At 35.3% G+C, this 13,674-nt stretch overlaps 1 protein-coding gene across 2 annotated transcripts in view; it reads right to left on the bottom strand.

Moving 5' to 3' along the window:
- The window catches only part of LOC149781581 (ATP-dependent DNA/RNA helicase DHX36-like), a 116,248-nt gene that overhangs the window by 66,238 nt on the left and 36,336 nt on the right, over positions 1-13,674 (bottom strand). For both annotated transcript variants that reach the window (XM_089935625.1, XM_089935626.1), the window contains exons 11-12: positions 9,270-9,436; positions 4,308-4,389 (exon numbers count right to left, since the gene is read on the bottom strand). In XM_089935625.1, coding sequence (XP_089791751.1) covers positions 4,308-4,389; positions 9,270-9,436 — 249 coding nt within the window. The remainder of the gene's footprint in view (positions 1-4,307; positions 4,390-9,269; positions 9,437-13,674) is intronic.

Raw genomic sequence — 13,674 nt, 5'->3', positions numbered from 1 at the left:
TTGACAATGGAGAAAAAGATTAGTAAACATCAAATATTTTGCTATAAATCCCTGAAATCAAAGTGTGAAAAAAAGACCTTTTATTAAAAAATAATTTCCTCAGATTATATGGTTTTCACAGAATCTTCATAAGTACAGAGTAACTACCAAAACTACAAAGTGTGATTAGTTTGTGTAATTATTTTGCCGTATACAAAAATATGTGGCAAGAAACAAAGTAACAAAAATACTATTATGTCGGTTATCATTTGAACCTTCCAAAGATTATCAAAAACTGTAAAAATGATAAACTGAACAGAAATTGTTTCATTTTTTTCGTTCTGAAGTTAATTCTTGTCAAACAATTTTTGGCCTCTTCAAACAAACAGAATGTTGAGATTTAAATTCAAGTCTAATTATTGCAACTGTAATTCTGACACTTACATTTTCTTTATTTTTGTGACTGAATTTGTGGTCTCCAAGCAAATATTTAAAAACAGATATATCAAATATTAACATATTTATTATAAGTGTAGATAGCCTGTAAAATCTGATAATAGGCATAATACATGTATTTTTTTATTAGAGATTCTTATTTTTTCATATTCATCAAAAATGCTCATCAACCTGATGCTATATCACAATACAATTATTTGTAAAGTTTTCATATTCATCAACCATGCTCATCAACCCGATGCTATATCACAATACAATTATTTGTAAAGTTTTCATATTTAACAACCATGCTCATCAACCTGATGCTACATCACAATACAATTATTTGTAAAGTTTTCATATTTAACAACCATGATCATCAACCTGATGCTATATCACAATACAATTATTTGTAAAGTTTTCATATTTAACAACCATGCTCATCAACCTGATGCTATATCACAATACAATTATTTGTAAAGTTTTCATATTCATCAACCATGCTCATCAACCTGATGCTATATCACAATACAATTATTTGTAAAGTTTTCATATTTAACAACCATGATCATCAACCTGATGCTATATCACAATACATTTGTAAAGTTTTCATATTTAACAACCATGCTCATCAACCTGATGCTATATCACAATACAATTATTTGTAAAGTTTTCATATTCATCAACCATGCTCATCAACCTGATGCTATATCACAATACAATTATTTGTAAAGTTTTCATATTTATCAACCACGCTCATCAACCTGATGCTATATCACAATACAATTATTTGTAAAGTTTTCATATTTAACAACCATGCTCATCAACCTGATGCTATATCACAATACAATTATTTGTAAAGTTTTCATATTTAACAACCATGCTTATCAACCTCATGTAACATCATAATGCAACAGAAAATTCACCATAGTGTAATGAACAATAATGAATGATTACATAGAAACCTTCTTTGAGGCTTTTAATGGTTTACAGCAGCCATTGTAAACATCAATTATCATGCAAAAATACAGACTAAAATCATCCTTACAATAAAATATTGGCCTTTCTTCTGATTAATCATATTGTTTTTATAAATTGTGTCTCTCAATACATTTTAATATTTAATGTTTATAATTTAAAATCGTAACTTTTATCCTGTTCTATTTTGCCTGTATTGTGCAAACATACCTACCTACCTACATAAATAATACATACATGCATACATAGTGACAGGACATATTGATATAAAACAATATAAAAAAAATATTCTTTTCAATTATTTCAAAATGGTGGCAAGTATGAGTTTACAAAGAATAGAAGACTTTTTCTGCATTACATATTTTAAAATCATAGCTCTAAAAGAAAGCTTCTGAAACTGTTATCACTGCCCACTCTAAGAAGCCAGGTTTTACAGAATTAGTCTTTGAAGTGAGTCAGTAGAACAAGAATAGTCCATTCATCAACAATCACCTTGATTAGCCATGCATCAAGAACTACCTTGATTAGTCATGCATCAACAATTTACCTTGATTAACCATGCATCAACAATTTATCTTGATTAACCATGCATCAACAATTACCTTGATTAACCATGCATCAACAATTACCTTGATTAGCCAAGCATCAACAATTTACCTTGATTAGCCATGCATCAACAATTTACCTTGATTAGCCATGCATTAACAGTTACCTTGATTAGCCATGCATCAACAATTACACTGGTTAGTCACATGCTTTGAGTAATTTGGAGCGACATCCAGTAGTACAAGAATAGTTTATGCAGCAACAGTTACCTTGATTAGCCATGCATCAACAATTACCTTGATTAGCCATGCATCACCAATTACCTTGATTAACCATGCATCAACAATTATCTTGATCAACCATGCATCAACAATTATCTTGATTAGCCATGCATCAACAATTATCCTGATTAACCATGCATCAACAATTACCTTGATTTGCCATGCATCAACAATTACCCTGGTTAGTCACATGCTTTGAGTAATTTCGAGTGATAGCCAGTAGTACAAAAATAGTTTATGCACCAACAGTTACCTTGATTAGCCATGCATCAACAATTACCTTGATTAACCATGCATCAACAATTATCTTGATTAACCATGCATCAACAGTTATCTTGATTAGCCAAGCATCAACAACTATCCTGATTGACCATGCATCAACAATTATCTTGGTTAGCCATGCATCAACAATTACCCTGGTTAGTCACATGCATTGAGTAATTTGGAGTGACAGCCAGTAGTACAAGAATAGTTTATGCAACAACAGTTACCTTGATTAGCCATGCATCACCAATTACTGTGATTAACCATGCATCAACAATTATCTTGATTAACCATGCATCAACAATTATCTTGAATAGCCATGCATCAACAATTATCCTGATTGACCATGTATCAACAATTACTTTGATTAGCCATGCATCAACAATTATCTTGATTAACCATGCATCAACAATTATCTTGATTAGCCATGCATCAACAATTATCTTGACTGACCATGTATCAACATTTACTCTGATTAGCCATGCATCAACAATTACCCTGGTCAGTCACATGCGTCAAGTAATTTGGAGTGACATCCAGTAGTACAAGAATAGTTTATGCATCAACAATTACCTTGATTAGCCATGCAACAACAATTACCTTGATCAGACTATACAGATGAGGCTTCAAATGAAAAGCATTCAGCATGCAGTCCACTCAAAACACAGGTAAATTGTTGAAGATAGCATATCAGAACGGGCCATGAAATCCTGGTATAACACACTTTGTCATAACATGAATTTGTATATGGCATGAACATGGTGTGGATCCCAAAACTGTACAGTAACCAATTTCTTTTAGTACTAAAAAAATTTAGTGCACAAATAAACAATTTTCTGATTTAATAATTTGACAAAATGTGTTATATTCTTAAAGAAAAAATATCTTTACACTGTTTCTTGCTTTTTTTAAAGGTGTGAGATCCTTAGACAGCTAATAATTGTTAATCAAATTATTACTGAACCATCAACACTAAAGCCATTAGGTCTTCCTTGACTTTGTCTTTATTACATCCTGTGTATTGTACAAGTTGCTTAATCCATGATAAACAATAACCAACAAATGTAAATCTATGTATAACAGTATATATACAGTATGCAAACAGCCTATTTAGTCATCAGCTTAATCCCAAATCTTAACCAAACACATTAAAATGTAAAATATACATCACAGTGACCTTTTGTTAAAAGAAATTGGTACTAACAGAGATGCATACAATTATCTATTTTTCTGACTATCATGAATAGAGCTTGAGAAATAAACTTCAAACAAAATTTACTCCAAGTATGAAATATGGGTCCAAGTGACCTATTTTTGATGAAGGTGTAGTACTCATTTATATGCATCCTCTCACCAAGTTCCACAACAATTAACAGTATCTATACAGTATTTAAAAAAAGCTTGAGCTAAATGCAAATTGTTAATAATGAATATGCAACTAATGTTCACATCCAAAATCAGCTCCATCAGACAAAAAACTCTTTCAAAACCGATGAAGACAAATGGAAACCACTGAGATTTAGTGAGTGGTAGTGCTATGGTTTGTACAACAGTATTCCTTTATTCCATGGAAGTGATCTAATAAAGAAGTAAAAAAAAGAAAAATACATAAACAGCCATGTTAATTACCTAACAAGAAATTTAAGAATCATTTGATCAGCAAATTTTACCTTGCACAAATATTTTTTTATAAACAGATATATGCACTTAATATTTGTACAAATATATTGGAAGACCCATGTATGCTTTATTATTATTTTCATGTCTGTGTTTATTGCCCAGACTTAAGGCATGTCAACAACACGTTATCTACAATGCACTTACCTGAGCATCTCCACCACATCCTCCAGCAGGTATTCCTTCACTGGGAAGGTGAAACCAGTTATGTTCAGCACGGGGCACTTGTCTGAAAGTCAACAGAGTATACACTTCTGTCTCAGCACAGTGTTCAAAACTTCTCCACAATGAAATTAGTAAATAGTAATAAATGAGAACATTCAAAGGAACGAAAGGAGGAAAGGGGAAACATTCCTTTATTAAAAGCAGCATTGTCAAAAACAACTTTCTGACCACACTCTCACCCATGATAATGACCATTTTCTGCTTTTCAACCACTCCCAATCCCAAAAAATGGCCAGTTTCTAAAGGACCATGAAACCTGCTGTCAATACATTTTGACTTGAAACACAAAACTGCTAACCTGCCTAACGTGAAAATATCCTTATCTTAGAATACAACTGGAGTGCCTTTATGAGTGTCGGGGTGCTAAATTTAATTATTCATGTATAAAGTTGCAGATTTCTGAGAAAACTATGCATGAAAATCAAATAACTATTAATTTTGTTTATTTTGTTTTTGTTGCTATTATTTTCTGAGACAAATTTTTTCAAATCTGGTTATACGTAAGACTATTAATGCAGAAGTGAGTAATTATAAAAATATTCCTGCTATTGTGATTGAGAAATGAAAATGTTTTATATTGTTGTAAGAAATCATGATAAAAGAAGCATTGCTGCAAAGAGCTAGCACCTGAATGATAAATATATGAACAGTCCACAGTACAGCGCATTGCAATCTATTGCCCATGGCAGGATAACCATGAATTGTACCTGTGAATGAATATAGGATCTGACATATCAGACAGCAGGCTTGACCATACACTACCATTAACACAGCACAGCGTATACAGTCTGAGTCGCCTAGTGGTTAAAGCATCGACCTCGCATGTGGGAGGCCATGGGTTTCGATTCCCCAGCCAAGTCATACCAAAGACTTACAAAAATGGTAATAACAGCTGCCTCACTTGATGCTCAACATTACAAGGTTAGTGTTAGGACTGGTTGGCCTGGTGTCAGGATAATGTGACTGGGTGGGACATCATGCTACATGTCTGTGGCATGATGCCCCAGTGCTAGATATCACTATAAACTGCCACACTTCAGGCATTGTAGCAATATAACTGAAAAATTGTTAAAGCTATGTTAAAAATCCAAATCACATGCACACACATGCACAGCATATAAAGTCAGAGTGACGTTTCTTTATGGTAGGGGTATGGTATTATTAGACATGCACACAATCATATAGTTTGACGATGATATCATTAAGATAGCTTGAGAAATAAACTGAAATAACAAAATTTAACAATAGTCAATAAATCATGACATATATCTGATCAGGGAGAAGTTCACATTCATACATCCCCTTACCAAGTTTCCTGATTTCAGGTAAGACAGTATTCATACAGAGTGCATAAGCCCTGAGCTAAACAAAAATCTCTGACCTATTCTGTAGAACTCAAGTACATGTAGTGGGAGGATGTTATGAAACCACTCCAGTCTGCTGCCTAGCAACTAGGGAGAAAGAATGGCTGACATTCACTAATGGTGTACATATCTGTGCAGATGAGGACCCCAATGTTGGGGATAGAACGACAGGTTACCTCTACTTTGTAGGTGAACTTAAATTTGATACAAATCATCAGACCTGTGTCAAATGTACCTAGACATATCAGACACAAAATTCTTGTGCCACCCCTTAAGGTCTTATAAAATATTAATTTTTTTATATCCAACATAAGCATGTCATAACAAGGCATGTCATGCTAAAAACACAATTTTGTACAAACAGACCCCCTGACAAGGATGTGTTTTGAAAAACACAATTTTCAGCAACCTTAATAAAAAAAACTTCAGTATATGCATAAAACATGTAGTCTGGGGCAGTTTAAATAAATTAAAAGGCAGAGCAGTCAGATATAAACAAACATTTCATATTTCACTTAACTGACTGGCATTAGCTAGTGTGATGTGTTATTGGACTTTGATGACTGCTTTGGGTGAGCCCATTGTGCTAATCTGCATAAATGAAGTTCACAAAATGGAACAACCCAATATACATAAATCAAAGAGAAGCTAGATGCATGTTTGAAAAACAAAAGGTATTACATATCAATGCTTTGAATGAGAATGTTCAAGCCGTCTGTATGAAACATTATTGACATGTTTAGGAACAGCAACATTACTTTGGCTGGATTTTAGTGCATATATGTAAGCTAACATAACAAATGCATGATTATTTCAGTTGGAATAGTGTTCAGGTGTGATTCATTTTTGAAGGCAATTCAGGAAGCAATCTGCTATCAGCAAAGCCCAGATAAAGTTAAATTTATATTCCAGCAAGGAGGGCAGGATGCATTTAATTCATTGCAGATACTGCCAACAGTATATCAACATATGTAACTCCAGTCTGTATGATGTCTGTCGAAATAGGAGCACCACCTGTATGTAACATCAACAACATGCTTAGCTAAACATTTAGATTAGTTATCTGTATTATGATTTGTTATCTTTATCTTGTTCAAATACAAACTATTAACCTATGCTTTTCAGGATGATTCTGGCCATGAAAGAGACTAATTGAAAGACAATAATAAGCACATGTATGTGCTTGCACAGTTGGTTTGCACTGATAAAATGTTAACACCCCTACTAGACAGAGGCATTTATTACTACTGTCTTACCTGTAAACCCCCATTAAACTTGAAAATATAATTCCTCCTTCCCCAAATGAAACGAATTTTTTCTAGTAAAATGTTTCTTTGATAATACTTACCCAATCATAAAATACCTTAGGAGAACTACTACTGTCTCACATATCAAACCCTCCCAGATACCAATTTTAGCTAATGGGAGCTAAATAAATTTTGTTGATCTATGTGGCAGTCAGGCAGAGTGATCTCCCTATAAGGATTGGTGGCAAAGTCTAAGAACCTGTCAGTTAACACTGGAGTGGAAGGCAAGCTCTCTATGGATGTAACTGCGAGGCAACCAGAAGGGTGTATGTGAATTATGATTGGGTAGGTATTCTTGAAGAAACACATTTTAATAATAAAAATTGGTTTCTTTTTTAAATATGTTACCCAATCATAATACCAATGATGAATAGGTAAGAGGTGGAGGAAGGTACATCTTCTTACCACAGATATTCCATCTCCAGTCCCCTAAGGTATGTATGACAACTTCTAGGTAACCTGACTGTAGGGGAGTCCATCTGTCAGGGTGTAGCTTTAAATAGGGAAAACTTTTCCCCCTCAAATCCAGCCAAAGTCGTGAAGCCACATCTTATGAAGCTGTCGATCAACCTTGAAAGATAACCTGTTGTCCCACCAGATTGAATTGGGCCCTTTGGGATGACAGATCTTGGAAACAAAAGCTAGGGAATGTGGACTCTGTTCTCCATCCAACAGCCTGGATGATGTCAGTGAACAGTTCCAGTCAAATGCTAGGCCAGTGACAACTGCTCTAATCTCATGAGTCGAAATGTGTAATAAGTTCCTCCGAGCTGTACTGATATATCCTCATGTCCTTTCCTGTGAGGTAGAAAGAAGCATGATATCCCTCAATACAACACCTCAGGTTCTATGTTCTGCTGATAGGGCATGTATCCCCTTGTTTTGCCCGACATCGCTAATACCATGAGGAAGCAGCTCTAGCATGAAAGGTGTGCCAGAGATGCCACTGAAAGTGGTTCAAAATGTGCCTCGTTCAGCCAGGTTAATACCCAAGATAGATTCTGCTTTGGGCATAGGGCTAAAATGTTTATCCATGTATACCCAAAGACAGAGAGAAGGTCAGATAAGTCCTTGTTTTGTCTGATATCCTCTCTTCATGGTGAGGAAAGGTGTCAGCGATCATGGAGCAGTAACCTTTTCTCATACTCAGTGCAAAGATTCTCTCTTGAAAGAGCAGAGGTTAGCAATTGGTGGTATAGATGTCTTAAGAGGTAAAATGTGTTGGTTTGTGTACCACTGGATGAAAACATATAATTTGCTTTTTGTATGCTTTCAGAGTCAAGGGTCTTCTTGCTAGGGCAATTCTCTCCTTTATGGTTGTGAGAATTGTTATTTCTGAGGGTCTGTTTAATATGATCAAGACATGCAGGTTCAGTAGCTCTGGGTAGGAATGAAACAACTGCCATCATGGTTGTTTGAGTAGATAATGAAAAATCTAAATATTGAGGAGTTTCTGTTGCAAGATTGATGAGGTCATTGATCCATGACTTCTCCCGTCTGAGTGAGACAATGAGGATGAGGCAACACTCCGATTCCCTCGCTTTCTTTATGACTTTGGAATCTGAAGTCTTGGATGGTAGGCATATGCGTCCAGACCATTACCATCTATTGATATAGCAGTCTGGGACTGGAGACACAAGCATGGAAGTTTGGTATTCTGCCATGTTGCAAACATGTCCGCCAACAGGAAGTCCCATCAGGTACATATCTGGGTGAAAAATGCATTGGTCGATTTCAAGTAATTTCCCAGCCTGGAGTAACATTTATTACTAAAAATATTAAGTGATGTTTTTTAGGGTAAAGATGAAAATTTAATGTCTGAGTTTGAGCTATGTTTATGTGATGATCCTGAACCTAGATTCAAATTATCTATTATACAGTACTTGATCCTAGATTACCCTGGTGGCATGGGTAGCTTGCACATAATTTGTATATTATGAACAGGTAAGATAAGAGAAATCAGTAAAAATGGAATAATCTTTGTTTGGTGTGGAAAGCAATGAAGGACAAGCAAAGTAATTGCAAAAAGTGATGCATGAAGGATACATGTAGGCTATTTGGAAATGATAAAAAGTAGCAGATTTTTTTCCATATCTGAAATATTAATAATATATGAATTTTAACAAAATGGTCAAAGTCCTCTTTTTCCAAAAAGTAATTAGCCTTCAACATATTTCATGAAGCTTGTACTGCATTTGTTGCTTGTTACTTACAGAAATACTTGGAAAAGGAATCTGCATTCAGTGTAGCACTCATCAAAATAAGTTTCAGTTCTGGGCGCTTTGGCAGCAAATCTTTCAGGATGATCATCAAAAAATCAGACTGCAAGTCTCGCTCATGAATTTCATCAAGAATTATGTGAGAGGCTCTCTCTAATAGCCTGGAGGAAAAACAGGAAAGGTCTTCAGTAAAATGAAAATTATTTTCAAAAATAATCTTTCGACAAAGTAACTAATCAACTAGAAATAAGTTGAATGAACATAAATGAACTACCGCCCACCCACTCCATTCTATATATCCATCCAGTTAAATATACATCAGAAACTGACCACAAATACAAAAATGACCACAAATACAAAACTGACACGTACAGCACTTGAAATTTCTTTGGTAAAACAGAATGGTAGTGATCAAAATTACATTGACAATAATTATACAAATGTGAATAAATTCACTGAATTCATAAACATGTATGCACCAAATAAAATAACATTTGGACTTATTATACCACTGAAATTATTGCATGTATGATGAAATTTAAGTATAAGATAAAATGGATTCTACAGAGTACATCTTTCTAGCATGGCAGCTAAAGTAAAAACTGGTACATCCAGGTATAATGATAACTTCCTAGTGGGTTGAAAGGGGAATTAATTTGTAAAAGTTGTTTATCTTTATAAAAAATATATATATATATATATATATATATATATATATACCTATCCCTTGATAACTCACACACACAAACATAGTCCACAAACATAGATCGTACTATAAGCGAGGCACGAGTTACCAAGGGACCTCCAAAAAATGAAAAAAATCGCTTTGACATCGAGAAAACCGTAAGGGGGGGGACAGCGTTAGGGAACTGTGTTGTTTAATGACTGAATCCTCATTTAACAATCATGTTGATAATAGTTTTTAATAATGCGCTTTTTCTAATAAAGTTGTTCGTTATTCTGTTTAAATAACATTTTTTTCTCAAAATATCCAACATATGAAAGATTGTTCCAACTGGTTTGAACAACCATCACGTGCTTCGCGAAAAATATGTGCATTATGTCACTGCTTTTTGTTTTCTTGAGGAGTCTGGTTCCAGTAGTGGTATATAATAGTATCTTGCCAAATCGGTAGTCCACAATTTGGGAACTAGACTAACTGTTGATACACCACCAAACAAGATTCCTTTTTTTCCAAAAACATGCAACATTTATTTTGTGACATGTCTACATCGAAACTCATTTTTTTAGTTGTTCAGTTAGTACAAGGTGAATGTCGTGATTTCATTGGAAGTAGTAATGACATTTCTTATCATCCCTGAGGATATCTCTAAATGCCAGTTCAAAAATTCTCTGAAACTCGCTTGCGCACAATGGTCCATATATATGAAATCAAGCTCTTTATTTTATGAAGTATTCTTTTTGCTTTGCTGCCTTGTTATCTTTGATCACAGTTATGAAAGAGTCAGTTAATTTAAGGTAGTTTCTGTTACATACACAATAACGTTATTGCAGTGTTCGATTGATCAAATGAAGTGAGTTCACCCGACATACGACTCAGGCTGCTAGATTTTAAGTTAGTCCGATTTTTGTGCCTTTTAACTTTTCTTTTATTCCACCTCCTTTTTTTTATTCAAAAGACATAATTAACATGATAATGTAAAGGAGGCCAGCTTTTAATTCAGTGCAACAATACAACAAATACTTCCCCAAGTCAGTTATCAAAACATGGTTGGCACATAATTAGGTTCTCAGAGAAACACTTGCGGACATAGCTGTTACGGTAGATTGATGCATTTTACGTTTAATTACAAAAGGACACATTGCACTTATGATGATTACACTTAAAAGGAACTAGAACACAAATTTCAATTGATAAAAAATTGATTTAATTTGTATTTATTTACATTAAAGTACTGCCTCCACTCGGCATAAGTGACATTTTCATTGATCGAAATTTCCTTACATATCGTTAATTACAGTGTACTAGGAATGTCGCTTGGAAAGTTATTTTTAAATTTGATATTTCATAGTGTTGATTAAAATTTCCGGGTCCTATCTACTGTTTTCAACGATAACATGAGCAATACATCAAAGTTTCCATTACCAATTTTGATCATGATTTTTTTTAAGTTCAACAAATAGGTATACATTTTGGGGGGTATTTTCGGGTTTAAAAAATGGGATCCACGCCTGACACCACGTTATAAGTGGGTTCACGAGTTATCAGGGCGAGAGTTATCGAGGGAGTGGTGTAGTCAGATAGACATTTCTTTTGTCATTCTGGGAAGGCTGGATTAAGAGGTAACAGAGAAAGTTATCCTAATGTAATGTGGTCGAGCAGCAGAGGGGGCGAACAGACCGAAACTATTTTCACAATAAACCCCTCCAGGAAACTATTCCTCGATAGAGGGCTTATTTCGACAAATAAACCCTTCTATTCAGAATACAGGACAAAAAAAAATGTCCTTGAGAAATGCTTCGCATTTCCAGAAATGCTTTGTATTTCCGCTGATATAACGCGAGTTACTTCAATAAATCCGACTCGTATCCGACATAATTTCCACGGTGAGGTATCATTGAAAAATCAGGTGTAGTTTGCGCCCCCTCTGCTGCTCTACGAAGACGAAGATTTCCAAGGAAACATTTTTATGTTAGCGGAATTAAATCATTGACAAATAAATAATGGCAAATATCGGAGAAGCGCTTACAACTCGACTAGCTCGAGAGCGACTAGCCGCGATTAAAAAATTTATTCCCGTCCGTGACAGTGTTAGGCAAAAATTACAGTTACGACAGCAGGAAAGAGAGATTTTTACAGAATCCGCCGAGGAATTGTTTAAACCTGTTACAACAGCTACTGAAACTGTTAAAACTGCAATCGTAGGAAAACCTGATCCTGCTGATCCTGATAAGGGAAAACCGGGATTACTTGAAGTATTACAACAGCATGGAAGAGTTTTGGAAACTATCTCGGATAGACTTCCACCTGGTGGTGTAGATCTCGCTGTTGCAGGTCCAGTTGTTGCAGGTCCAGCTGTTGTTGCTAAAAAGATTAAACCCAGAACAATTATTCCCGCCGCTGAAAAATTCACCCCAGGATTTGTTAAGGCGATCAAGGGAACACCAGAAGATAAATTAGCCGAAATGGTATTACGGGGATGGGATCGCAAGGATCTTGCTTTGGGCAAAGAATATCGTTCTATGAAAGACAGTGATTTTGTTAAAAATATTTTTCTCGTATACTATAATAGAAAAAAGAGTGGTGGTGAGAAATATAATGAATATATAAAAAAAATAAATAAACTTGCAAATCAACCACCGTCTCTGCCGCCAAAATATGTACCAGCGCAAGATCCTTATCCTCTTCCTCCACCGTTACAGCGCCAGGAGCCTGAACGAAAACTTGAAAAACCAGCGCCGCCACCTCTGGAAGAAGAAGAGGAAGAAGATGATTATAAATCTCCTCCTCCTTCTCCGCAACCCGATGTGTCAGAAAGGAAAATACTAGAAGAGCAACTAATCGAATTAAATGATGAATTAAAAAATTTAAACGAGGAAATACAAAATTTAGAAAAAATGAAGGGTAATGGTGTTAAAGCTACTTTATTAAGCAAAAGAAAAAATAAAAATTTTGTAGCTATTGAAATTGCTAAAACAAGGGAAAAACTGATGAAAATGGGAAAAGGTTACACCGGTCACGGTTATAATATCTGTCCTGATAATATCATCAATGACGTATCACGGTTGGAAGTTCTCATAGGAGGAAGACGCGCCGGAAACAACTCTCCGGAAATTATAAATGAAGCCGCAAATATCTGTCAGAGACTATTTCAGCGTGGCATCATGGATATCGGCGTTTACCGGGGACTCATTGATGAACTCGCGGATGGTTACCACAGCGACTAGCAAATTTAGTTAGAGAAACAATAATTAAATAAAATGATCGTGCACAATTCTCAACCCGGACACGCTCGTGTGTTACAAGTCCGCGTAGTGAACTCGCGATTACCAGTCTACAGAGCAACCTACGGAGATGGTCTCGGTGATACAATTACTGGTTTGTTTTCAAGAATAGCCCCTAAGGCATTACCGATTGCAAAACAATTGTCGATGAAAGCTATTGATGTCATTAAGGATAAAGCCCTTGGATCTGTTGGTGATCTCGCCGGGAAAGCATTCGCGTCAATCAAGGATAGACTGTTACGGTTAACTCGTAGATCAAAAAAACCACCACCGGTGAAACTGGCCAGTACTGAACTTATGCCCACGGACGTCAGTAAAGTAATAAATCAGGCTGCCAATCAAAAACTTGCAGAGCTTGTAACTCAAATACCTGAACAAATAAATACGAGTCTGATATCAGGAAGCGGAATTTCCCGAAGTGGTCTTCGTTTTA

The sequence above is a fragment of the Sinohyriopsis cumingii genome, chromosome 15, assembly GCF_028554795.1.
Source record: "Sinohyriopsis cumingii isolate HCF-2022 chromosome 15, ASM2855479v2, whole genome shotgun sequence".
Classification (NCBI taxonomy): Eukaryota; Metazoa; Mollusca; class Bivalvia; order Unionida; family Unionidae; genus Sinohyriopsis; species Sinohyriopsis cumingii.
This window is presented reverse-complemented; position numbering and strand designations above follow the sequence as displayed.